General features: G+C 37.0%; 1 protein-coding gene across 3 annotated transcripts in view; it reads right to left on the reverse strand.

The window, feature by feature from the left end:
* Positions 1 to 5,526: 5,526 nt before the first annotated feature.
* The window catches only part of CUTC (cutC copper transporter), a 32,756-nt gene continuing 10,662 nt past the window's right edge, over positions 5,527 to 27,620 (reverse strand). For 2 of the 3 annotated variants that reach the window (XM_004749511.3, XM_004749512.3), the window contains exons 4-9: positions 26,683 to 26,892; positions 25,734 to 25,769; positions 22,677 to 22,810; positions 8,758 to 8,785; positions 6,800 to 6,905; positions 5,527 to 6,018 (exon numbers count right to left, since the gene is read on the reverse strand). In XM_004749511.3, the coding sequence (XP_004749568.1) occupies positions 5,904 to 6,018; positions 6,800 to 6,905; positions 8,758 to 8,785; positions 22,677 to 22,810; positions 25,734 to 25,769; positions 26,683 to 26,892 (629 nt within the window). In that variant the 3' untranslated portion in view covers positions 5,527 to 5,903. Of the gene's footprint in view, positions 6,019 to 6,799; positions 6,906 to 7,719; positions 7,792 to 8,757; positions 8,786 to 22,676; positions 22,811 to 25,733; positions 25,770 to 26,682; positions 26,893 to 27,620 lie in introns of those variants that run through there. The other variant, XR_006603274.1, reaches the window with a different exon arrangement.

Below are 27,620 nucleotides of genomic sequence, written 5' to 3' on the forward strand. Positions count from 1 at the left end.
TATGTTTAACATTTCAAGAACCCCCCAGACTATTTTACAAAACAGCTTCATCATTTTGAATTCCCACCAGCAGTATATAAATGTTCTAGTTGCTTCACATGCTTGCCAACACTTGGTATGGTCAGTCTTTTCCATTATAGTCATTCTTGCAGGTGTAAAGTGGTCTCTCTGGGGTTTTGACTTGGATTTCCCTAAAGATTAATGACACTGTGCATCTTGTCATGTACTTGTTTGTTGGTCTACTGTGTGCTTTCTTTGGTGAAATGTCTATACAAACCCTTAGCCCATTTTAAAATTGGGTTGTCTTATTGTTGAACTGTAAGTACTTTTTTAATATTGTGGATAAGCCCTCTATCAGATATGATTTGCAAACGTTTTCTCCCATTCTGTGGGTTGTCTTTTCACTTTTTTTTAAATTTATTTTTTATTTATTTTCGGCATAACAGTATTCATTATTTTTGCACCACACTCAGTGCTCCATGCAATCCATGCCCTCTATAATACCCACCACCTGGTACCCCAACCTCCCACTCACCCGTCAATTCAAACCCCTCTGACTGTTTTTCAGAGTCCATAGTCTCTCGTAGTTCACCTCCCCCTCCAACTTCTCCCAACTCCCTTCTCCTCTCCATCTCCCCATGTCCTCCATGCCATTTGTTATACTCCACAAATAAGTGAAACCATATAATTGATTCTCTCTGCTCACTTTTTAAAAAAAAGAATTTATTTATTTATTTATTTGACAGACAGAGATCACAAGTAGGCAGAGAGGCAGGAAGAGGGGGAGAGGGGGAAGCAGGCCCTCAGGTGAGCAGAGAGCCCAATGTGGGGCTCAATCCCAGGACCCTGGGATCATGACCTGAGCCACCCAGGTGCCCCTCTTTTCACTTTAAAAAAAAAAATTAAAAAAAAATTTTTTTAAAGATTTTATTTACTTATTTGACAGAGAGAGACACAGTGAGAAAGAGAACACAAGTAGAGAAAGAGGGAGAGGGAGAAGAAAGCTTCCCTCCAGGCAGGGAGCCCAGTGCAGGGCTTGATCCCAGGACCCCAGGATCATGACCTGAGCTGAGCCATCCCAGGCGCCCCATCTTTTCACTTTCTTGATGTTATCCTTTAAGCATAAGTTTTCAATTTTGATAAAGTCCAATTTACCCATTTTTTTTTCTTATGTCATTTGTGCTTTTCTTATGTCATTTGTACTTTGCCTAACCCAAGATCACAAAGATTTATTCCTGTTTCTTTCTCAGAATTTTATGTTTTAGTTCTTTTATTTAGGTCTATGATGCATTTGAGATAATTCTGGTACTTGATGTGAAGCAAGGTCCAACTTCATTCTTTTGCATGTGGTTATCCAGTTGTCCCATCACCATTTGTTAAAAAGACTTTTCACCAGTGAATTGTTTTGGCACCCTTGTCAAGAATCTATTGACTGTTAAGAGTTTATTCCTGGACTCTCAATTCTATTGCATTAAGTTATATATTCATCTTTATGTCTGTACCACATTATCTTAATTACTGCAGCTTTGCAGTAGGTTTTTAAATGTAAGTCTTCCAACTTTGTTCTTCTTTTACAAGACTGATTAATCTGGGTCTCTTGTATTTCCAGATAAATTTTAGGATCAGCTTGTTAATCTCTGCAAAAAACACAGCTGGAATTTTGAGAGATTGCACTGAATTTGTAGACCAATTGGAGAGTATTTCCTATCTTAACAATATTGTCTTCCAATTTACAAATACAGGATTTTTGTTGTTTTGTTTTTAGGATAGGGAGAGGTAGAGGGGTAGAGGGAGACCCCCAGGAGGGGTAGAGGGAGAGAGTTAATCTCTACACCCAGTGCAAGGACCATCTTGGGGCTCGAGCTCACAACTGAGATCCTAACCTGAGCTGAAATCAAGAGCTGAACACTTAATTGACTGAAACACCCAGGCACCCTGGGATGTCTTTTATTTATGTTAGGTCTGCTTAAATTTCTTTCAACAATGCTTTGTAGTTTTAAGTGTATAGTCTAGTACTTCTTTAAATTTATTCCTAAGCATTTTCTTTTTTTGATAATACTATTATAAATAAAATTGTTATCTTAATTGCATTTTAAGATCGTTAATTGCTGCTGTATAGCAATACAACTGATTTTGTATATTGACTTCATATCCTGCAAACTTGAACTCAAATTTAACTTTTTGTGTTTTTTTACCTTAGAATATCTACATACAAGATCATGTCACTAAAAACAGTTTTTTGCCTCTTCCTGTCCAATCTGTATGCTTTTTATTTCTTTTTATTGTCTAATAGCCCTCACCAGAACCTTCTGTACAATGTTGAATAGGAATGGTGAACGTGAACATCTTATTTCCTTTTTTTGTTGTTGTTTTATCTTACTTGTTTACTTGAGAGAGAGAGAGAGCAGGAGAGGGGACAGGTCAGAAGGAGAAGGAGACTCCCTGCTGAGCAGGGAGCACGATGTGGGACTCGATCCTGGGACTCCAGCATCATGACCTGAGCCAAAGGCAGTCGCTCAACCACTGAGCCACCCAGCCACCCCTTATTTCTTATTTTAAGTAAAATATTAAGTATGATGTTAGTTGTGTGTTTTTGTTTTGTTGAAGATACTCCTTATAAGGGTGAGGAAGTTCCCTCTATTCCAAGTTTGCTAAGTGTTTTTATTATGAAAGGATGTTGAATTTTGTCGAATGCTTTTTCTGTGTTGAGTAGTTTGTGTGATTTTTACGGCTTATTCTATCAACGTGGTGTTTGACTTCTGATGTTAAACTAGCATTGCATTCCTAGTATAAATCCTACTTGGTAATAGTGTATAATAACTTTTATGTTGCTGCATTCACTTTACAGAACAAAGAAAAGAGTGAATTTGGAGGGGTAAACCAAAAATACCCAGCATAGTTACCAAAGATAGTGATATAGTCAGGACCACCAACCCAGCACTCTTTTCCCACTAGCAAGGTAATCAATACTATGAGTATATAACTTGATGAGTGCAATGAGAGATATATAAAAATACAAAGACATGGTCCTTTAGCCTTCAAAATACTTATAATATTGTTGAGAGGAAACTTCTGCGTATGAAATAATCAGTAAATATTTAAAAACAGGACTAAAGTGTAGAAAAATAAAATCAAGGTAGGAATTACCTTATACTTCTTTTATATTCACAAAGTAGAAGGCAAAGTGTTAGCTTCAATACTCAATGCCTACATTCCTGGGAAGGGCTTTTGAACTATCAAAGACTGATACTAGAAAGCGAAATTAGAAGAAAAGAACTGGGGTGCCTGCCTCAGTCGGTTAAGCGTCTGCCTTCAGTCAGGTTGTGGTCCTGGGGTCCTGGGGTCCTGGGATTGAGCCCTGCATCGGGCTCCCTGCTCAGCGGGCTCCCTCTCCTTCTCCCTCTGCTGCATGCTCTCTCTCTCAAATTGAAAGAACAAAACAAAAGAAAACAAAACTTTAGAAGAAAGGAACACTCAATGTGTACTCACTATGTATTTGGTGTTTGAATATATCATTTAACCAGGAACCATGGTTTAGTTATTATTCCTGAATTACAAATGAGGGACTTAATATTCAAAATATTAGATCAACTTTCTCATGCTTAAACTGGAACTAGGATATCCAAGATGTGTCTGATTTTCCTAGGAGTATTGCTCTCTGTAGCACATCCACATGCCAGAAACATCTTAAAGCAGAAGACCTGAAGGTTAATAGCCTAGCAGTCAAGTCTCATAAACAATATTGATTTTGTTAAAGTTTGAGCAATTCATCCTACCTCTCACATCCCTAGTTAATCTGTATTTATAAAAATGAGATGATAACATGACTTGCTGTTATCTTTGGAAGATCATATGGTAAAGTCCAAGCATGGGGGAGGGCCGGGCCAAAACACTAAATATGATTATGTGTGTGTGTGTGTGTGTGTGTGTGTGTGAGATACTTATATTATCTGTATCTATAACATTTAAAGTCAATAATGAAAACTATTTTTTGAAGTATTTATTATCTTTACTAATAGTCTGAACAACCAAGAAAAGAAATAACTGAGGTCATTGTTGGTTTTTATTTTTATTTTTTAAGATTTTATTTATTTATTTGACAGACAGAGATTACAAGTAGGTGGAGAGACAGGCAGAGAGGAGGAAGCAGGCTCCCTGCTGAGCAGAGAGCCCCATATGAGGCTTGATCCCAGGACTCCGGGATCATGACCTGAGGGGAAGGCAGACTTTAACCCACTGAGCCACCCAGGCACCCCACATTGTTGGTTTTTAATAGTTTGCCTCTCCTTTTTCTTAAATTACCCAGCAAATATTCCACATTGAAATTATACCTGAAAAAGTTGGGAAAGAATATAAGTTTTAAAAGTGAGGTAAGGGACTCATGTGAATAAAGGCAAAGCTCCTGCTATACACAATCATTAGTACCCAAGTCTATGCACACTATTCATAGAGACCACACTACTAACTTTCTAAGGGCAAGCTCTTCATATTATTCTTCAGTTACTCTCTTAAAATAGAAACAACAGTTCTATTACCAGTGTGTTGTTAATATAAAATGAGATTATAAATATGAAAGTGACAGATAAAGCTAGTGATGAACTTCACAATTTGGGACCCACTCCAGGAAAAGCCTCTTTCATCACTAGAATCCATTCTCCCTATCTGTGGCCTCAGTTGAAAGAAACAGCTATTTTGCTAACATCAATAACCTCCCCAATTATTACTATAGGTCTTTGTAAATTGTTAGATGAACCTTGTGGCTAAGTCACTTCTCCATCTGGGACTAGAGGAAGAAGTAATCTGGTAAATACTAGAGATAGCTTTTGCCTTTATAAGTCTGAAAACATTTATATCCTGCTTCCCATGTATTGAAATTTTTATGCTGAACCATTTTACTCTGAATCCTAGTGTCTTGCCCATCTAATGAGTACATAAAAAAAGGAAAAAATGAAAGAAAAATATCTTCCCTTTTATATCTGGCTACAGACTGTATTCAGTGGCAACGTCCACAACAGACAAACTATGGAAAGAGTCCAGATGTCCACTGACAGATGAATGGATAAGGATGTGGCATATATAAATGTACACAATGGGATATCACTCAGTGCCAAAAAGAAGGAAATCTTGCCGTTTGCAATGACATGGATGGAACTAGAGGGTATTGTGCTAAGCAAAGCACAGAAAGACAAATATTTTATTTCACTCATGTGTAGAATTTAAGAAACAAAACAGATGAACATATGGGGAAAGAAAGAAAAATAACGGGGAAAAAAAGAAAAATAAAATAAGAACAAAGAGGGAGGAAAAACCATAAGAGACTCTTAACTATAGGAAACAAAAAAAAGGGTTCCTGGCGGGGAAGTGAGTGGGAGGGTGGCATAACTGGGTGATGGGCATGAAGGAGGCACTTGAGGGAATGAGCACTGGGTGTTCTATGCAACTGAAGATCACAAAATTCTACCTCTGATACTAATAATATGCTATATGTTAATTAAATTGAATTTAAATTTAAAAAGACTACCAAAATAGAATGGAAATTTTTATTTTACAAATGAAAAAGCAAAATACTGCTATTAAATTGACCCTGAAGTCACACTCTAAATTCATATCTTACAGTCCAGTTTCCCAGTTCATCAATTAATTCCACAAAACAGACTAACCTCTGTCTGTGGAAGAAGCATACACCACATTTAACCATGATAACAGAGATGGCTGGCAAGATTAAGTAAAGCAAATTCGTAGCTTTGCTCGAATTCTTTGTCTTCTTGAAAACACTCTCCATGGCCATGTGAGACTCAAACTGTGACAGTCCGGGCCAGAGAAGAAGGTTAAAGCTGTGTCATAATTACAGATTACTCTTCTACCTTCATCTTGTGATATCCATGTCTCTCAGAGAGGTCTGGCTAAACCAGAATATTCTTTGCAATAGCATTCAAAGTCCTTACTTGTGCCACATCTGTTACCTTTTGAGAATATTCTGAGCTAGAAAGAGAGGCTCCCATGGCAACAGAGAAATTTCTGCAACAGAAATAATAAAAAGACAGTAATTACATAAGTTGTTAAATGAGCTCTCCTACCAGTGCTTCATTTTATAGACTATTTAATGGTTCAAGAATATGGGTAGGTCAAGGATCCTGGATCCCCATATTTCATAATTTTTATTAATTACTTGAAACATCTAGTAACCAAATGTACCTAACAATATACTTGACGTTATGTCTAAAAATGTAGTTCTAAGGGTCTTGTTTCTTTTACATCTCATTTCCCCCAATTCTAAACAGAAATAATAAACTACTAACTATTAAATTACAGGAGTCTTCTAAAGTATTTAAAAAAAAAAACCCTCAATAGTTTCAATTTCTTAATGGTGGCATAGTTTCAAAGTAACTAAAAATAGCAAAGGTGAGAGAAGACTAAGTATTAAATGTAGGAGGGATAAAAATGACTATGATTCTTCCATCCTTACACCATAGTTATTAACTCTGCTAAAGGAAATCACAGTTGAATGGACATCCATACATACCTGACTCATTTGAAGCTCAGTTGCTGAATTAGGGTTTATTATTAAGTGGTCTAAGTTCAGCAATGACTTAAAAATATAAAGTTCACCTATGTTCAGAAGAGCCTGCTTATGTGAGGCAGGTTAAAACCATTTTGCAATTGAAAAACTGCAAAATGACTGCAATACTTACATATTATTCAAAACATTCCATTCATTAATCATGCCATCAACTAAGGTTTTCCTCTAACAACAGATTAATCTGTCCCTTCTTGTATGAATCAAAGAATACATTTTTACCGAAATTTCATTCCTGAATCTCTAGCAGACCGAGCAGAACAGTGAAATTCTGTAGCACCTGAACCCTCAAGGATCCTTTGTAGATTTCTGTCTGTTATACCACCCCCTGTTGGAAGAATAAGTAATCCATTAAGTCAAACAGAATTCTATATAAAATTTAATGAATAATAGTGACTGCTTGCTCTACCTGAAATTTCCATACCAAAATTTCTCATTGACTCAAGAGTTACTCTCTCCCTACTAAGCTAGAATGAGATTAGAAAAAATGATAAAGGACATAGGCTACAGGTTCTGGAGAACAACTAATAGGGTCATAAAACCTTATGATGGAACCATAGAACCTATATGATAGTATCTTCTACATCCATTGGTTTATATGATAACATCATATGATCCTGACTTTAAAAAGGTTGTTCTAGGGCAAGGAAAAATAAGTGAGTAATCTATCCCTACTCCCCCTCAATTTAAGCAAAATCAAATTAACAAAAAATAAGGATACATTTGAGGATGAAGCTACAAAAGCACAGCCCGAGAGATGTGTCTGAAAGACACAAGTTCTCTCTTTAGCCCAAAAACAAACAAACTTCTTTGGAAATTGGAGTAATGCAAGGTGTTACACAGTTTATTTATTACAATATCAACTTTGTTTTACACAGAAGAATCTGATTCTACTTTAGTAAAACAGCACAATCCATACTTTGTAATGACTCATTTGTTTTGTTGAATAATCTCTTAAGTATTTTTATATAAACAATCATATTCTGAACTGATGCCAGATTAAAAATATAAAATTACTCATCTTTATATTCTTCTTTCCTAATATACAGGATGTATTCAATAAAGATTTTTTAATGACTGATTAAAATATGTACTTGGTATTTCAACTATTCAAGTTGCTGAAGTAACTTGACTTTACATACTCTTTTGGACTCATTAACTTGTTTGTTTTCTTTTTTCGTAGTGGTACAGTAATATCACTGAGCCCTAAGAAGCTGAAAGAACAAAGACTTTTTTTAACATGTGTAAAGATAAAATGTCATGACACTTTTCACTTTAAAATGCCTAAGGGTAAAAAATGACAATTGTGGCAAAATGTTAAATTTGGGGAATGAATATATGAGTATTCATTATGCTATCTCCAACTTTCTTGTATGTTTGAGAAAATTAATATGAAAAAATTAAGATTGTCTTTCTATTTGTCTCACTCTGATTCTAGATCTCCTTATTAATTCTTTAAAAATTGTTCATCTCTAGGGGCACCTGGGTGACTCAGTGGGTTAAAGCCTCTGCCTTTAGCTCAGGTCAGGGTCCTGGGACCGAGCCCCGCATCAGGCTCTCTACTCAGCAGGGAACCTGCTTCCCGCTCTCTCTTTGCCTACTTGTGATCTCTGTCAAATAAATAAATAAAATCTTTAAAAAAAATTGTTCATCTCTAATGAGCCAATATGCACCGAGTTGATCTTATGGTCATCATCAGGAGCATATGTTCCAATTGTTCTGGCTTTAAGGAAGAATTTGGTGATCTGAGATTTTCAAGAATCAAGTGAGTATTATATCTGTCCATAGATATTGCCTAAACATTTGCTTACACTTTGATAACATCTAGGATATTTGGCCCTAACTCATTATAGCAGTATCAAACTTGGTGTGTCTCATCAGAGATGAACATCCATATTCACAAAATTCTACACTATGGGAAAGCAAACATGGAGAAACCCCAACCCCAAACAATCTACTTCCCTATTTGCTACTCTCTGAGCTAATTCCTGGTAGAATGTTCTCCATATCTGAAGTTTTAAATTCCAGCACAGATCTCCCATCTTAAAGTTGTAATCAAATTACATATTCTTCTCTCTGAATACCATGTATTAATATTTTCTCCCATATTGTCCTGCCTCCTTTGTTCTTCTTTCACTGCACCTCAGTTTACACTAACAAATGGATAGATAATTAAATACCTGGCATTACCACAATCCTCCCTTTTGCCTGAAAAAAGAAAAAAAAAACAAATTTTAATATCTTTCTCTCAAATGGGGTAATAAGGCAGTGAGAACAGAATCATGAGTGAAAGTATATTAAATTTTAAAAACTAGTACTAATATCTAACTTTCAATAGTCATCTCTATTTCTTTGGGATATTGATTAATAAGATTGTTTAGCACAGTAACTCTTTCTATTGCTTTGAAGACTTGTACTGTGATGAACACAAAGAATAGGGGACTACAGTATAAATACTGAATAATCACATCACTGTAAGAAAAGTCATTACTGAAAAATAGCACTAATTCTGAGGGTTTCTTTTTGTTTTTTTGGTTTTTTTTTTTTACTAATTCTGAGTTCTTAGTATGGAGTGGAATGAAAATTGAATTTAAACAAGATTTTAGCAGAAAAAAAAGAGCACAGTGTAACAATAAATTACTGGGGGAAAAAAAGCAACCTCCTCAAATTTTGTATCTTCAACTAAATTCCCTAGCTTATTATATCAGTTAAACAAAGCCACAAGTCAACTTAACTGGATTTTACGTAATAAAATTAGACTATATGGATTAATTTCTGATAATTCTGGATGATAGGTATTGAAATTCCCTTATTTGTATTCAAATGTTCATTATATTTCCTAATAAGTTTTGGGGATATGCTCTGTATCACTGAGAGCTGAAAGGATATAAACCAAATGCAGATTTAGTAGAACTACTAGTAACAGGTAGGTAGTGATGACAGAATAAAAATTATACATTATCCACACACATTTTTCACAGAGTTATAACAACCAATCCTAAAATTTGTATGGAGCCACAAAAGACCCTGAAGAGCCAAAGCATGTCCAGAAAAGGAAAAAACTGGAAGCATCACGATTTCAAGCTACATTACAAAGCTGTAGCCATTGACATGGTATAGTACTGGCACAAAAACAGACAGACAGATCAATGCAAGAGAATAGAAAACCCAGAATGGACTCACAACTATATGGTCAACTAGTCTTTGACAAAGCAGGAAAGAATATCCAGTGGAAAAAAGACAGTCTCTTCAACAAATGGTATTGGAAAAACTGGACAGCAACACGCATTAGAATGAAACTGGACCACTTTCTTATACTGCACACAAAAATAAATCTAAAATGGATGAAAGATCTAAATGTGAGATGGAAAACCATAAAAATGCTACAAAAGAACACAGGCAGAAACCTCTTCAACCCTGGCCACAGCAACTTCTTACTAGACACATCACCGAAGGCGAGGGAAACGAAAGCAAAAATGAACTACTGGGTCTTCATCAAGAAAAAAACCTTCTGCACAGCAAAGAAATAGTCAACAAAACTAAAAGGCAGCTTATGGAATAGGAGAAAATACTTGAAATGATATATCTGACGAAGGTTAGTATCCACAATCTATAAAGAACTTATTAAACTCAATATCCCAAAAACAAAGAACTCATTTAAGAACTGGGCAGAGAATACATGAATAGACACCTTAACAAAGACATTCAGATGGATACCAGACATATGAAAAGATGCTTGACATCACTCATCATCAGAGAAATATAAATCAAAACCACAATGAGATACTGCCTCATACATGTCAGAATGGCTAAAATTAAGAACACAAGATGCAACAACAGGTGTTGGTAAAGATGTGGAGAAAGGATAGCCCTCTTGCACTGTTGGTGGGAATGCAAACTGGTGCAACCACTCTGAAGAACAGTTGGAAGGTTCCGTGAAAAGTTAAAAATAGAACTATCTAGGATCCAGCAACTGCACTACTAGGTATTTACCTAAAGGACACAAAAATACAGATTTGAAGGGGTATGTGCACCCTGTAGCATTACCAACAATAGCCAAACTATGAAGAGACCCCAAATATCCATCAACTGATGAATAGATAAAGATGTGGTTTATATATACAATGGAATATTATTCAGCTGTCAAAAAAGAAATCTTGCCATTTGCAATGATACAGATAGAGCTAGAGTGTATTAAGCTAAGTGAAATAAATCAGTCAGAGAAAGACAATTACCATATGATTTCACTCATATGTGGAATTCAAGAAAGAAAATAGATGGACATATGGGAAGGGGGAAAAGAAAAAAGGAGAGAGGGAAACAAGGGACTCTTAATGATAAGAGAACAAACTGAGGGCTGATGTAGGGATGTAGGCAAGGGATGGGCTAGATGGGTATTAAATAGTGATGAGCACTGAATATTGTATGTAAGTGATGAATCACTGAATTCTACACTCCAGAAACCAATATTGCACTGTATGTTCACTAAAATTTAAATTAAAAATAATTACATACTATGTCAAGCTCACTAATTTTTAGAATGAAACCACTGAAACTGCATGGAAATTGAATTTCTTCATGTGTGATTCTTTTTTTCTATTTTTATTTTTAAAATTTTTAAGATTTCTTTCCAGTGTTCCAGAATTCATTGTTTATGCACCACACCCAGTGCTCCATGCCATACGTGCCCTCCATAATACCCACCACCCAACCTCCCATCCCTCTCCCCTCCAAAACCCTGTTTGTTCCTCAGAGTGTACAGTCTCTCATGGTGTGTCTCCCCCTCTAATTACCCCAACTCCCTTCTCTCCATCTCCCCATGTCCTCTGTGTTATTCCTTATGCTCCACAAATAAGCGAAACCATATGATAACTGACTCTCTCTGCTTGACTTCATGTGTGCAGCTTGAGATGAGTCTTTTAAATACTGGATCAGCTAATTCTGTCCCTCAAAACAATTCCAAGTACTTTGCTTCAACTAAGCAGCTTATGCTCTCAGGGTTGGGTACATAATCTTTCTTCTATTGGGTGCTACTGAACTATAAAAAATTTCAATAAAGAGCTACATATAGCTTAATTTCTTTTTCCACAGAAAAAAATGAAACAAATGACTAATATATTCAACAAATACAATTAATGTTGAGAATACTTAGTTCTATAGCATGTCCAGTTAGGACAAATAAGAAAACAAAAAGATTGGCTTAGTGTGGGGAAGGGAAAATGGGGAGAAAACAAGAAGAGGTAGTAGCATGCCCGATGTGACAAGAGGGACAGAAAACGAAAGGAAAAAGAGGATATGAGAGGACAGAAGAGAAAGAATGGACTAAAGTAAAAAATTAGCGAACACCAGAAATAACAAATGCAAGGAAGGGAAGAGAAGCAGAAACTCTCAAAAGCAACGGTAGCATAAAGACAGTAAAAAGGAAAGGTAATAAATAGGGAGGACGACAGACATTATTGTGAGTAGACAGAGAAACAGACATTCCCATACCTTTCAGACAAGTTACAGATACTTTAATGAGCTCTAAGTAAGTAGCAGTGTAAAGTTAAGATAAGCATTCATTATGACTTTTGGGGATCTTTATGTAATAGCAACATACTCTAAAACAGCTCCAAAGAGCTAGATACATTATAAAAGTTATCTTATGAAAAACATTCCAAATTTTTTTAGTTAAAAAATGATACAAGGGTGCAAAAAAGGAAATAGAGACTGATGAATTAGTGGCACATTACAATACTTTAAGGTGTAAAAAAAAAAAGTCTCTTTAGCAGATCTGAGGCAACAACTCATACTCTCTAATGAGGAAATCAGAATCCCCAGACTAGTATTTAAGTAACAGAGATTCAGTAAAATAATCAAAAGTGGCCTCAAAGTCAACTTCTGGCCCATTTGTCACTGAAAAAGCACATAATTTTTCACGACAGCTGAATTATATCATTTTGAAAAGGTAGCTCTGAAGTTACCAAAAAGGATTAGATTCTTTTTCCATAGAAAAAAATCAGTAGACTGCATTTTTGTAGATTTTTCAGAGAACTTCCTTCTGATCATTTTTTTTAACCCTGATCAAACTGGTCTATCATAAAAGTGTTTATCAGTGTCACTTTACTCACTCATCCATCCATCCAACAACTATGTATTAAGTGCCTACCACATCAAGCACTGTTCTGGGTATAGAGAATATTGTAGTTGAAAGGACCCAGAATATGACACTGTGTCATAAAAATAATTTTGAGCTGAAAGCATTTGAATTCCTGAAATTCCTTATCTGCCCTAAAAGCAAAGCCTCCCAAAATAACTCAAAAGAACTCAGTTGTCAAAAATCCCCTCTCTGGGAGCAACTCATTAGTACCACATCCAAAAAGACATTGTCACAAAACTACAGTATCTTCAATTTATTCTCACTAGGATCCATCTATTTATCTTTCCAAAAAGTCTTTCTCCCCAACCCCATAAATGCTGTCTTCCTTTTTCTAAATTCCTAAGCGCCCTTCTCCCCACTTCTCTTTACCTATTAAGATGGTATATAAGATCCAAATTCTAGCACCTCTGAGTTACATTTCTTTGTCAACTCCAAATCATGTACATACTTGATTAAAATCTGTTTTTTCCTCTCACTGATCTGTATTTTGTATTTTATCAGTTTACTTCCTAAGCCCTCAAACACAAAATCTAAGAAGGCAAAGAAACAGTCTTTCCTCCCTGACATGGTAAACAAGAGAACATTCCTACTGTCATGGAGTTTACATGTTCATGGAAAGTAGACAACAGATAGGTATACTTATATAATAAAATTTTAGGTAGTAATATGTACAATGAGAAAACTAAAGCAAGTTAACGAAATTAGAGAGTAAAAGGGGGAAGGGGCTAACTCTTAGAATTTAATAATTGTTCAGAGGAGGAGTCAAGATGGCGGAGAAGTAGCAAGCTGAGACTACTTCAGCTAGCCGGAGATCAGCTAGATAGCTTATCTAAAGATTGCAAACACCTGAAAATCCATCGGCAGATCGAAGAGAAGAAGAACAGCAATTCTGGAAACAGAAAATCAACCACTTTCTGAAAGGTAGGACCGGCGGAGAAGTGAATCCAAAGCGACGGGAAGATAGACCCCGGGGGGAGGGGCCGGCTCCCGGCAAGCGGCGGAGCAACCGCGCACAAAATCAGGACTTTTAAAAGTCTGTTCCGCTGAGGGACATCGCTCCAGAGGCTAAACCGGGGCGAAGCCCACGCGGGGTCAGCGTGGCCTCAGGTCCCGCAGGGTCACAGAAGGATCGGGGGGTGTCTGAGTGTCGCAGAGCTTGCGGGTATTGGAACGGGAAAGCCGGCTACAGAGACAGAGCTGACAGTCAGCTCGCAGCTCGGGTTTACCTTGAACCGGTCGCAGGCTCGGTGAGCTCGGAGCGCGGCCGGAGGTCAGGCAGACGGGAGTAACTGGGCGCTGTTCTCTGAGGGCGCACTGAGGAGTGCGGCCCTGGGCTCTCGGCTCCTCCGGGCCGGAGACCAGGAGGCCGCCATTTGTATTCCCGTCCTCTGGAACTCTACGGAAAGCGCTCAGGGAACAAAAGCTCCTGAAAGCAAACCCGAGCGGATTACTCACCCCGGCCCCGGATAAGGGCGGTGTAATTCCGCCTGGGGCAAAGACACTTGAGAATCACTACAACAGGCCCCTCCCCCAGAAGATCAACAAGAAATCCAGCCGAGACCAAGTTCACCTACCAAGGAGTGCGGTTTCAATACCAAGGACAGCAGCAGAATTCCAGAGGAGGAGAAAGCCAAGCACGGAACTCGTGGCTTTTTTCCTGTGAATTTTTTTAGTGTTGCAGTTAATTTAATTTTTTCTTTTTCATTTTTTTTTTTTTCTCGCCTTCGGGTAAAATTTTTTTTTTAACTGTTACCTTTTTCTTTTTTAACGATTTTTTACTAGTTTATCTAATATATATATATATATTTTTTTTACATTTTTCTTAGGTGTTTTCTTTTTTTTAAAATTCTTTTCTTTTCTTTTCTTTTTTTTTTTTTTTTTTTTTTTCTTTTTTCTCTCTTCCTTTTTGAACCACTTTTTATCCCCTTTCTCCCCACTCACGATTTTGGATCTCTTCTAATTTGGTTAAAGCATATTTTCCTGGGGTTGTTGCCACCCTTTTAGTATTTTACTTGCCCCTTCATTTACTCTTATCTGGACAAAATGACAAGACGTAAAAATTCAACACAAAAAAAAGAACAAGAGGCAGTACCGAAGGCTAGGGACCTAATCAATACAGACATCGGTAATATGTCAGATCTAGAGTTCAGAATGACAATTCTCAAGGTTCTAGCCGGGCTCGAAAAAGGCATGGAAGATATTAGAGAAACCCTCTCGAGAGATATAAAAGCCCTTTCTGGAGAAATAAAAGAACTAAAATCTAACCAAGGTGAAATCAAAAAAAGCTATTAATGAGGTGCAATCAAAAATGGAGGCTCTCACTGCTAGGATAAATGAGGCAGAAGAAAGAATTAGTGATATAGAAGACCAAATGACAGAGAATAAAGAAGCTGAGCAAAAGAGGGACAAACAGCTACTGGACCATGAGGGGAGAATTCGAGAGATAAGTGACACCATAAGACGAAACAACATTAGATTAATTGGGATTCCAGAAGAAGAAGAAAGTGAGAGGGGAGCAGAAGGTATACTGGAGAGAATTATTGGGGAGAATTTCCCCAATATGGCAAAGGGAACGAGCATCAAAATTCAGGAGGTTCAGAGAATGCCCCTCAAAATCAATAAGAATAGGCCCACACCCCGTCACCTAATAGTAAAATTTACAAGTCTCAATGACAGAGAGAAAATCCTGAAAGCAGCCCGGGAAAAGAAGTCTGTAAAATACAATGGTAAAAATATTAGATTGGCAGCTGACTTATCCACAGAGACCTGGCAGGCCAGAAAGAGCTGGCATGATATTTTCAGAGCACTAAACGAGAAAAACATGCAGCCAAGAATACTATATCCAGCTAGGCTATCATTGAAAATAGAAGGAGAGATTAAAAGCTTCCAGGACAAACAACAACTGAAAGAATTTGCAAATACCAAACCAGCTCTACAGGAAATCTTGAAAGGGGTCCTCTAAGCAAAGAGAGAGCCTACAAGTGGTAGATCAGAAAGGAACAGAGACCATATACAGTAACAGTCACCTTACAGGCAATACAATGGCACTAAATTCATATCTCTCAATAGTTACCCTGAATGTGAATGGGCTAAATGCCCCTGTCAAAAGACACAGGGTATCAGAATGGATATAAAAAAAAACAAAACCCATCTATATGTTGCCTCCAAGAAACACATTTTAAGCCCGAAGACACCTCCAGATTTAAAGTGAGGGGGTGGAAAAGAATTTACCATGCTAATGGACATCAGAAGAAAGCAGGAGTGGCAATCCTTATATCAGATCAATTAGATTTTAAGCCAAAGACTATAATAAGAGATGAGGAAGGACACTATATCATACTCAAAGGGTCTGTCCAACAAGAAGATTTAACAATTTTAAATATCTATGCCCCCAATGTGGGAGCAGCCAACTATATAAACCAATTAATAACAAAATCAAAGAAACACATCAACAATAATACAATGATAGTAGGGGACTTTAACACTCCCCTCACTGAAATGGACAGGTCATCCAAGCAAAAGATCAGCAAGGATATAAAGGCCTTAAATGACACACTGGACCAGATGGACATCACAGATATATTCAGAATATTTCATCCCAAAGCAACAGAATACACATTCTTCTCTAGTGCACATGGAACATTCTCCAGAATAGATCACATCCTCGGTCCTAAATCAGGACTCAACCGGTATCAAAAGATTGGGATCATTCCCTGCATATTTTCAGACCACAATGCTCTAAAGCTAGAACTCAACCACAAAAGGAAGTTTGGAAAGAACCCAAATACATGGAGACTAAACAGTATCCTTCTAAAGAATGAATGGGTCAACCGGGAAATTAAAGAAGAATTGAAAAAAATCATGGAAACAAATGATAATGAAAACACAACGGTTCAAAATCTGTGGGACACAACAAAGGCAGTCCTGAGAGGAAAATATATAGCGGTACAAGCCTTTCTCAAGAAACAAGAAAGGTCTCAGGTACACAACCTAACCCTACACCTAAAGGAGCTGGAGAAAGAACAAAGAAAGAAACCCTAAGCCCAGCAGGAGAAGAGAAATCATAAAGATCAGAGCAGAAATCAATGAAATAGAAACAAAAAAAACAATAGAACAAATCAACGAAACTAGGAGCTGGTTCTTTGAAAGAATTAATAAAATTGATAAACCCCTGGCCCGACTTATCAAAAAGAAAAGAGAAAGGACCCAAATAAATAAAATCATGAATGAAAGAGGAGAGATCACAACTAACACCAAAGAAATACAAACTATTATAAGAACATACTATGAGCAACTCTACGGCAATAAATTTGACAATCTGGAAGAAATGGATGCATTCCTAGAAACATATAAACTACCACAACTGAACCAGGAAGAAATAGAAAGCCTGAACAGACCCATAACCAGTAGGGAGATTGAAACAGTCATTAAAAATCTCCAAACAAACAAAAGCCCAGGGCCAGACGGCTTCCGGGGGAATTCTACCAAACATTTAAAGAAGAACTAATTCCTATTCTCCTGAAACTGTTCCAAAAAATAGAAATGGAAGGAAAACTTCCAAACTCATTTTATGAGGCCAGCATCACCTTGATCCCAAAACCAGACAAGGATCCCACCAAAAAAGAGAGCTATAGACCGATATCCTTGATGAACACAGATGCAAAAATACTCAACAAAATACTAGCCAATAGGATTCAACAGTACATTAAAAAGATTATTCACCACGACCAAGTGGGATTTATTCCAGGGCTGCAAGGTTGGTTCAACATCCGCAAATCAGTCAATGTGATACAACACATCAATAAAAGTAAGAACAAGAACCATATGATACTCTCAATAGATGCTGAAAAAGCATTTGACAAAGTACAAACATCCCTTCCTGATCAAAACTCTTCAAAGTGTAGGGATAGAGGGCACATACCTCAATATCATCAAAGCCATCTATGAAAAACCCACCGCAAAATATCATTCTCAATGGAGAAGGAAAAAACTGAAAGCTTTTCCGCTAAGGTCAGGAACACGGCAGGGATGTCCATTATCACCACTGCTATTCAACATCGTACTAGAGGTCCTAGCCTCAGCAATCAGACAAACAAAAGGAAATTAAAGGCATCCAAATCGGCAAAGAAGAAGTCAAATTATCACTCTTCGCAGATGATATGATACTATATGTGGAAAACCCAAAAGACTCCACTCCAAAACTGCTAGAACTTATACAGGAATTCAGTAAAGTGTCAGGATATAAAATCAATGCACAGAAATCAGTTGCATTTCTCTACACCAACAGCAAGACAGAAGAAAGAGATATTAAGGAGTCAATCCCATTTACAATTGCATCCAAAACCATAAGATACCTAGGAATAAACCTAACCAAAGAGACACAGAATCTATACTCAGAAAACTATAAAGTACTCATGAAAGAGAATTGAGGAAGACACAAAGAAATGGAAAAATGTTCCATGCTCCTGGATTGGAAGAATAAATATTGTGAAAATGTCTATGCTACCTAAAGCAATCTACACATTTAATGCAATTCCTATCAAAGTACCATCCATCTTTTTCAAAGAAATGGAACAAATAATTCTAAAATTCATATGGAACCAGAAAAGACCTCGAATAGCCAAAGGGATATTGAAAAAGAAAGCCAACGTTGGTGGGCATCACAATTCCGGACTTCAAGCTCTATTACAAAGCTGTCATCATCAAGACAGCATGGTACTGGCACAAAAACAGACACATAGATCAATGGAACAGAATAGAGAGCCCAGAAATAGACCCTCAAATCTATGGTCAACTAATCTTCGACAAAGCAGGAAAGAATGTCCAATGGAAAAAAGACAGCCTTTTCAATAAATGGTGCTGGGAAAATTGGACAGCCACATGCAGAAAAATGAAATTGGACCATTTCCTTACACCACACACAAAAATAGACTCAAAATGGATGAAGGACCTCAATGTACGAAAGGAATCCATCAAAATCCTTGAGGAGAACACGGGCAGCAACCTCTTCGACCTCTGCCGCAGCAACATCTTCCTAGGAACAACGCAAAAGGCAAGGGAAGCAAGGGCAAAAATGAACTATTGGGATTTCATCAAGATCAAAAGCTTTTGCACAGCAAAGGAAACAGTTAACAAAATCAAAAGACAACTGACAGAATGGGAGAAGATATTTGCAAACGACATATCAGATAAAGGACTAGTGTCCAGAATCTATAAAGAACTTAGCAAACTCAACACCCAAAGAACAAATAATCCAATCAAGAAATGGGCAGAAGACATGAACAGACATTTCTGCAAAGAAGACATCCAGATGGCCAACAGACACATGAAAAAGTGCTCCATATCACTCGGCATCAGGGAAATACAAATCAAAACCACAATGAGATATCACCTCACACCAGTCAGAATGGCTAAAATCAACAAGTCAGGAAATGACAGATGCTGGCGAGGATGCGGAGAAAGGGGAACCCTCCTACACTGTTGGTGGGAATGCAAGCTGGTGCAGCCACTCTGGAAAACAGCATGGAGGTTCCTCAAAATGTTGAAAATAGAACTGCCCTATGACCCAGCAATTGCCACTATTGGGTATTTACCCTAAAGATACAAATGTAGTGATCCAAAGGGACACATGCACCCGAATGTTTATAGCAGCAATGTCCACAATAGCCAAACTATGGAAAGAACCTAGATGTCCATCAACAGATGAATGGATCAAGAAGATGTGGTATATATACACAATGGAATACTATGCAGCCATCAAAAGAAATGAAATCTTGCCATTTGCAACAACATGGATGGAACTAGAGCGTATCATGCTTAGCGAAATAAGTCAAGCAGAGAAAGACAACTATCATATGATCTCCCTGATATGAGGAAGTGGTGATGCAACATGGAGGCTTAAGTGGGTAGGAGAATAAATGAAACAAGATGGGATTGGGAGGGAGACAAACCATAAGTGACTCTTAATCTCACAAAACAAACTGAGGGTTGCTGGGGGGAGGGGGTTTGGGAGAAGGGGGTGGGATTATGGACATTGGGGAGGGTATGTGATTTGGTGAGTGCTGTGAAGTGTGTAAACCTGGTGATTCACAGACCTGTACCCCTGGGGATAAAAATATATGTTTATAAAAAAAAAAAAAAAAAAAATGAAGGAAAAAAAAAAAAGAATTTAATAATTGTTCAGAGAAATAAGTAGGATAAGACCATTTGGTATTCTCAAATGTATTAAACCAAAGCATCTATAATACAAAATATTACTATCTGGAATACTGAAATGATTTTAGGAGAAAAAATCACATTTAACTCTTTCTTCCAAGTGAAAGCTTTCCAAAACATGAACAAATGAAACTACCACTTTTGGGAGGGGGCTGATTTCTATAAAAAGATTATTGAGAACTTTATGCTTACTTACCTAAAGCTATCAAAGTGATTGATAGCTACATATCAGACTTTGTGCTGTTATCTGAAGTAATCCACAAGTATTCTAGCAGGTAGGTGCTATTAATATACTAACTTTGTAGAAGAAGAAACTGAAGTTTAGAATGGTTAGGTAATTTGTTCAGAGTTACTGTTAGTAAGTGGCAAAACCAGGATTTAAGCACAGACCTTTCTAATCCCAAAACCTATGCTTTAACCAGTATAGCACACTGCTAGGTGATTGCTTCAAAAAGTAAAGTTGGCATGATCTCACTTATATGTGGAATCTTAAAAAGTCAAATACACCCGAAAAAGAGAGTAGAACACTGCTATCATGAGTGAGGAGGGGGGGAATATGGGTAGATATTGGTCTAAGGATACAAAGTTGCAATTATGCAGGATGAATAAATCTGCAGATCTAATATACAATAAACTATAGTTAATAATACTGTAGTGAATACTGAAAATCTGCTAAGACAATAATATTTGGGTGCTCTCACCACATACAAACACACAATGAACAATAACTATATGAGGAGATGGATATGTTAATTAGCCTGACTGTAACCACTTCACTAATATTAATATCAAAATATCCCATATACCCTAAATACATGCAATTTTTATTTTATAAAAAATAAGTAAAGTTAATGTATGAGAATATTTAACCCAGTGCTTCCTGCCAACCTATGATAAACTACAATTCACATATGCAACACAGTGATTATGAAATGCAAGACACGACTATGGCATTATATCTACCTTATTGTCTCCTCCATGGTAACAATTTCAAAATGAAAACCTGATTCATCAGCTCTTCTATTTTAAAACACTTCAGACCTCCCCACTGCCCCAAGGATAAAATCCAAACTCTTCAACAGTTTTCAAGGCTCTGGACAGTACTTTTTTCTTTGTATTCAACATTCTGGTTTGTTCAGTATGTCAGAAGTCATGCTTAACTTTTTTTCCAGGCCTTTGTATGTACTATTTCTTCTGCATGAAGCAGTCACCTACTCTTTCTACCCATTTTACATAGATAACTCTTAACCATCACTTGAATGAGTAAGACACTGCAATGTGTGTGATGTGTCTTCTTCTGGAGAACTAACTACTGCTAACCCCTTGCCAAATCTCTCAAATGTGCCCCCTGAGCATCTTCAAATTTGTTTTATTAAGTAAACTCTATCCCCAACATGAGACATGAACTCATGACCCCGGGATCAAGAGTTACATGCTTTACTGACTGATCCAAGCCAGGTACCACTTAGGACTTTTCTTTATAGCACTCTATTAGAATTGCCTAGTCTATTAAAGTGCCTGTTGTACACCAAACTGTAAGGGTAGTGACTCTACACACACACACACACGATGGTCATTACCATAGTACAAATGCCCTATAGCTAATATATACTTAATAAATATTTACAAAATCAGTAAGTTCTAGACTAGCAAAGTCACATCAGATCCTTAGCTGAAATTTCTGAAAATTATTTTCATGGCTATAGGAAAGTGAACATATCAGATTTCTACACAGGAACACTAAAAAATATTAGTAACAGCATTAGTAATAATAATGTAGCAAGATCTATTATACGTCAAGCACTGTACTAAGGCTGTTACAGACCTTATCTCTACCAATCATCAGAACAACCTTATAAAGGAAGTAATAAACTTATCTCAGTTGCACACACAAGGAAACAGAGGCTTAATAATCTACTCAACATTACAGAGCAAATAAGCGTCTGAATCTTAAATCCAGAATTCTTGTCTCAAAGTCTGTACTCACTAACCTAGAATGGTGCTAGACTGGTGTGAGAAAAAAAGACATACCACAAAGTCACCTTTATACTGGAAATTTGATACAAGTGAAAAATATATTTCTTCCTATCTTGATAGATAGGGAGAGATGATAAAAGAATATAATTTTGTTTTAGAACTCACTTCCAAATGATAATTATTTCAAATTTTATATGGATCTCCTGAGTATACGTAGGCTGACAGTGAGATGATATGGCTTAAAACTATGAAATGCTAAAAAAAAAAAACAAAAAAACTATGAAATGCTGATGGCAGACAAAAGGTAAAATTTTCTGTGGTTATCCAAGTTAGGTTAAATCCTTAAGCATTGTCTGTAATTTGACCTCAAGAGCCTTAACCACTAAAAACAGTCATTTGAAAGAGGGGCGCTTTGTTGGCGCAATGGATTAATCATACGACTCTCGGTTTGGGTTCAGGTTGTGATCTCAGGGTCTTGAGATCAAGCCCTGTGTTTGGCTCTGTACAGAGTCTCCTTAAGACATTCTCTCCCTCTCCCTCTGCTCCTTCCCCACTTCCCCATCTCTCTAAAATAAATATATCTTTAAAAAAATAATTAACACTTATGTTAAAGAAATGAGAACTATATAAATATATTACTACCTGATTGCTTTTCTGTATAGGGGAACTATTAAGTCAGTAATATTTAGTTACCTAACCTAGCTAAACAACAGAATATCAGGAGCAACCACAACAGAGTTAGGAAGAAAGGAAAGAAATTATGTATACCTGTTCTATGAGTCGCTTTATTAAGGGTAGCCCTTCTAGTGCTGAACTGTCACAGCCACTGGTCAATACTCGTTCAAATCCCAAGGTTAAGAGGGTCTCTAGAGCGGCCATTGGATCATGCACCATGTCAAAGGCTGAAATAAATAAAATTGATTTGAATTTTGTATAGATATCCTCTAATACAGTGCTTTTCAAAATGTAGTATACACACAGTGGTGTGCTGGACTTAGCTCGTACTGGCAAGCCAAAGTTAATTGTTAAATATTCAAGAGTTTTGCAAGCACCATTTTTAATCCATTGACAGCTTGAAATCAGTCAAGGTGAGACAATTTAAACCACAGAAATCTACAAATACTATATATTAGAGCTCTTTTTGTCCAAGAACAAGTTTATCAGCATATCACAGTCTGCATACCATAATGGTATGCATTTTAAAGATTTTATTTATTTGACAGACAGAGATCACAAGTAGGCCGAGAGGCAGGCAGAGAGAGGAGGAAGCAAACTCCCTGCTGAGCAGAGAGCCCGATGCGGGACTCGATCCCAGGACCCTGAGATCATGACCTGAGCTGAAGGCAGAGGCTTAACCCACTGAGCCACCCAGGCGCCCCAACGTATGCATTTTAGATGGTAAACATTTTAAATAGATGTATTTAAATAAACACAAATTTAAAAAGATGTATTTACTTAAATACAGATCTGAAGTGAAACATTTCCATTTTTCATGAGTTATAAAAGTCTCTCTTTAAAATAATTCTCTTAGATTTTATTTAAAGAAAATTATTAAATAAATTTGCCACGTAGCACTCAGGTATGGTAAAACTATAAATATGATAGTTTGGAAAATTCTGTTTTAAGGCCTCAGATAAACTGGACAAACTGGACCTCAGACAAACATTACACTGACCAGTTCTAAAAAAGGCCTTGGTTCACATTCTCATTATTGACAATATTTTATGCTATTCCATTTACCCCAAATACTTAAGTCTCACAGTATAAGGACAGTTGTTTACAATAGTCTATCTATATTCACAATTCCATTCTATTTTCTAAGAGACTTTTCTCCTCCTAAGAGAGGAAAGTGGCACTAGGAACCTCAAAAAGAAAAACTGCTGCTTTGGTTCACAGCACTGGTACATAATATGGAAGTTCTAATCTATAGTGGATTAGGTGCTTGACCCCTTTACTTTACCCTTCAGTGTATACAGACAGCTAAATATACCACAGAGGCTTTTCCTTTTTTTGCAGCAGTGCCTCACTAGTGATTAAACTATCATACTATCTCATTAAACACATGAATGAAAAAAATGTAGAACCCAGGACAAAGTAAAATTTTGAAAACATGAAAAAATGTTTGTTAAATGTATTGAAGGAAAAGAAATATGAAATGATTTTCTTAGTTTAAGAACAGAGAAAAATACATTCTACATGACACCTTTATTTTTTAAATTATTTAGCATGCCAAACTTTAAACTACACATTTTTCAGATAAAAGTTTACTAATTTAAACTACTTTTCATATTTAATGATTGCTTATTGGCCACTCTCAAGGTGCTGAATTTTAAACACTCTAACATCTTTTAGTTATTGCTAGTTTATGAGAAACATTACTAAACAGCAAGTCAAGAAAACAGTTATCTGGTGGTATTATTCATTTCAAAAAGAAACAAGGGTAACACATGTTTTATCTCTAATTTCTATAAAGAGATGCAAATGCCAGTGCCCACCCTTATACTAATCTTTGCTTACTCAAAAGGTCAGAAAAACATTCAACAATTTCTCAAGCACATATCATCAAGTTAAAAAAAAATGACAAGACTTCTTTCTTTTCATGTATAACAGAGTGCCCTCTTCAGGCAAAACAGTTACTTGTTCCTACATTTTACCAACCAAGGTTTGACAAAAGTATACAGAAATTAGAACTACTTGATTTATAAGTAAGAGGTATTTTTTACATGAAATTATCAGATACTTTTTAGAAATCATTCTGATGCAGACAATTAATATAGTTTTATGTGCAACAGTGAACATCTCTTCATTGCCTATCTCCATCTATTCTGTCTTTCCTCCTTCCTAATAGTATCCAATTCTTATGTAGATATCCACCCCTCTCTCTGCCCATGAATCTTATATTCATCTGAGAAAGCTGGCTGTTACTACTAGCTCCTAGATTGGTCTTGTCTGGCTTAAGACAGACAATACATATCATTTCACTGACAGTGGTTTTTGGTGGTTGCATATGGTCTAAGGCAATCTAATAAAAATGAACCACAGGGCACCTGGCTGGTTCCATCAGAAGAGCAGGTGACTCTTGATCTTGGGGTTGTGAGTTCAAGCCCCACATTGGGTGTAGCGATTACTTAAAAATAAAAAATCTAAACAAAAAATAAATAAATCTCAAAATTCTTGCTTAGACAGGTACATATACTTGTAGCCAATTCTTTTTTTTTTTTTTTTAATTTTTTATTTTTTATAAACATATATTTTTATCCCCAGGGGTACAGGTCTGTGAATCACCAGGTTTACACACTTCACAGCACTCACCAAATCACATACCCTCCCCAATGTCCATAATCCCACCCCCATTTGTAGCCAATTCTTAATCTCCCCCTCTATTATAATCCACCACCACCATTACCACTTACTTTTAACAACTTTTCATAACGAAGCTTCAAATTGTGCATCTCTAAATTTAAAACAGTCCGTCCCAAGATCAGGATAAAGAAAACAACTGGCTGGGCGCCTGGGTGGCTCAGTGGATTAAAGCCTCTGCCTTCTGCTTAGGTCATGGTCCCAGGGTCCTGGGATAGAGCCCTGCATCGGCTCTCTGCTCAACACGGAGCCTGCTAGCCTGTTTCCCTTCCTCCCTCTCTGCCTACCTCTCTACCTACTTGTGATTTCTGTCTGTCAAATAAATAAAATCTTAAAAAAGAAAAAAGAAAACAACTGGTAATAGTGTAATACTCAAGTATTGCATTCCATAAAAAGGTTATGGCATTTGGTGAAATTAGAAAACTGAAACTGTTCAACAGAACTTCTAAAATGGAAATGACTCACCTCGGTGGAAAGTGACTGGTAGAGGACGGCATATAGCTATAAAAAGAAAGCCAAATAACAATATAAATGAGGAGATCATCACTGATTACTATACACAGAATTTTCCATGTTAGGTGAGACTTTTTTATACTTTCCTTTCTTAGGAAGTAAAAAGAGTGAACTAAAATAACAAAATTGCAGCTTTCCAAATTCAGAATTCCTATGTTTCCATTAATCTCTGATTTTCATACCAAAAAACAGTCATCCACTCCTTAGCTAGACCAAATAAAAATTATGCGATCTGGTGAGTATAAAGGCAGCATTATATCTATTACTTTTACCACTCTGAGAATCTTCAAGAAAGACTTTGCCTAGTAATATAAGTAGTATGCTTCTATCCTCTCCACATCTCCCCATCCTCACCAATTGCAATAGCTTTTAAAGTTTTTCGTGTAGTGATTAAAGGAATCAAGGTAAACTTCCCTTAAACCTTTGAGGGACAGGGGCATCTGGGTGGCTCAGTGGGTTAAGCCTCTGCCTTCTGCCCAGGTCATGATCTCAGGGTCCTGGGATCGAGCCCCCACATCAGGCTCTCTGCTTGGTGGGGAGCCTGCTTCCCCCTCTCTCTCTGCCTACTTGTGATCTCTCTCTCTCTCTGTCAAATAAACAAATAAAAATCTTAAAACAAAGAAACAAAAAACCTTCCAGGAACAGTAACAGAACTTGATCTATAACAACTTACACTTAGGAGTCATAGGACTAGAACACATATACCCTCTGCCCCAAACATCTACATAACTACTGCTTAAATAGGTTAGCTTAAGTGTCTGCAGGTGTGACTGAAAAGCCAGTTTTCAGAAAAACTTGCGTTTTTCTTTCTTTACTTTAAATCTGAGATGACACACAATGTTATATTATTTTCAATATCAGGAGGATTAAATGCAATTATCACTAGAGGCTACATTCTTACCCACAAGGGACATGCACAACTCTTTGTCAATGTTTCCATCTTCAGTCAATGCTCCAAATACCAAACCATCAGCACCATAAAGCTTGGCAAGACGAATGTCAGCCTTCATCACCTCAACTTCACGATCTGAATATAAAAAGTCACCTCCACGTGGCCGAATCATCACAAAAACTGGGATCTGGACACATTGCTTCACTACTTGAAGGACACCTAAAAGAATAGAGAGCAGACTAATTAAATTCAAATGTAAGGGGTGCCTGGGTGGCTCAGTGGGATAACTGTCTGCCTTCAGCTTAGGTCATGATCTCAGGGTCCTGGGATCCAGCCCTATATTGCGCTCCCTGCAGGAAGCCTGCTTCTCCTCCCACCCTGCAGCTCCCCCTGCTTGTGCTCTCTCTCTCTCTCTCACATACTCTCCCTCTCAAATAAATTTTAAAAATCTTTAAAAAAAAATAAAATTCAAATGTGAACTAACAGCTCAAGGAAGTCAATAAAATTTACTGGCCTTTTACATTTGCTCTTGTGTATCACTTCTACAAGAAAAGGAAGCAATGCCGAGAAAACCAGAGAAAGGAGGATCTAAAGGGAATGACAACATTAATTTAAAAATGTGTATATAACAGAGGGGCACCTGGGTGGCTCAGTGGGTTAAAGCCTCTGCCTTCGGCTCAGGTCGTGATCCCAGGGTTCTGGGATCAAGCCCCACATCAGGCTCTCTGCTCAGCAGTGAGCCTGCTTCTCCCCTCTCTCTTTCTGTCTGCCTCTCTGCCTACTTGTGATCTCTGTCTGTCAAATAAATAAATAAAATCTTTAAAAAAAATACTCTTTTAAAAATGTGTATATAATAGAAGTAAAGTAATAAGAGAATCAAGGTTAAAAAAGAGCAATTTAGTAAAAAAAAAAAAAAAAAGGAATTTACTGCATTTTTAAAAGCACTT

Source organism: Mustela putorius, unplaced genomic scaffold (genome assembly GCF_011764305.1).
Source record: "Mustela putorius furo isolate JIRA1106 unplaced genomic scaffold, ASM1176430v1.1 tig00003909_pilon_pilon_pilon, whole genome shotgun sequence".
Taxonomy (NCBI): Eukaryota; Metazoa; Chordata; class Mammalia; order Carnivora; family Mustelidae; genus Mustela; species Mustela putorius.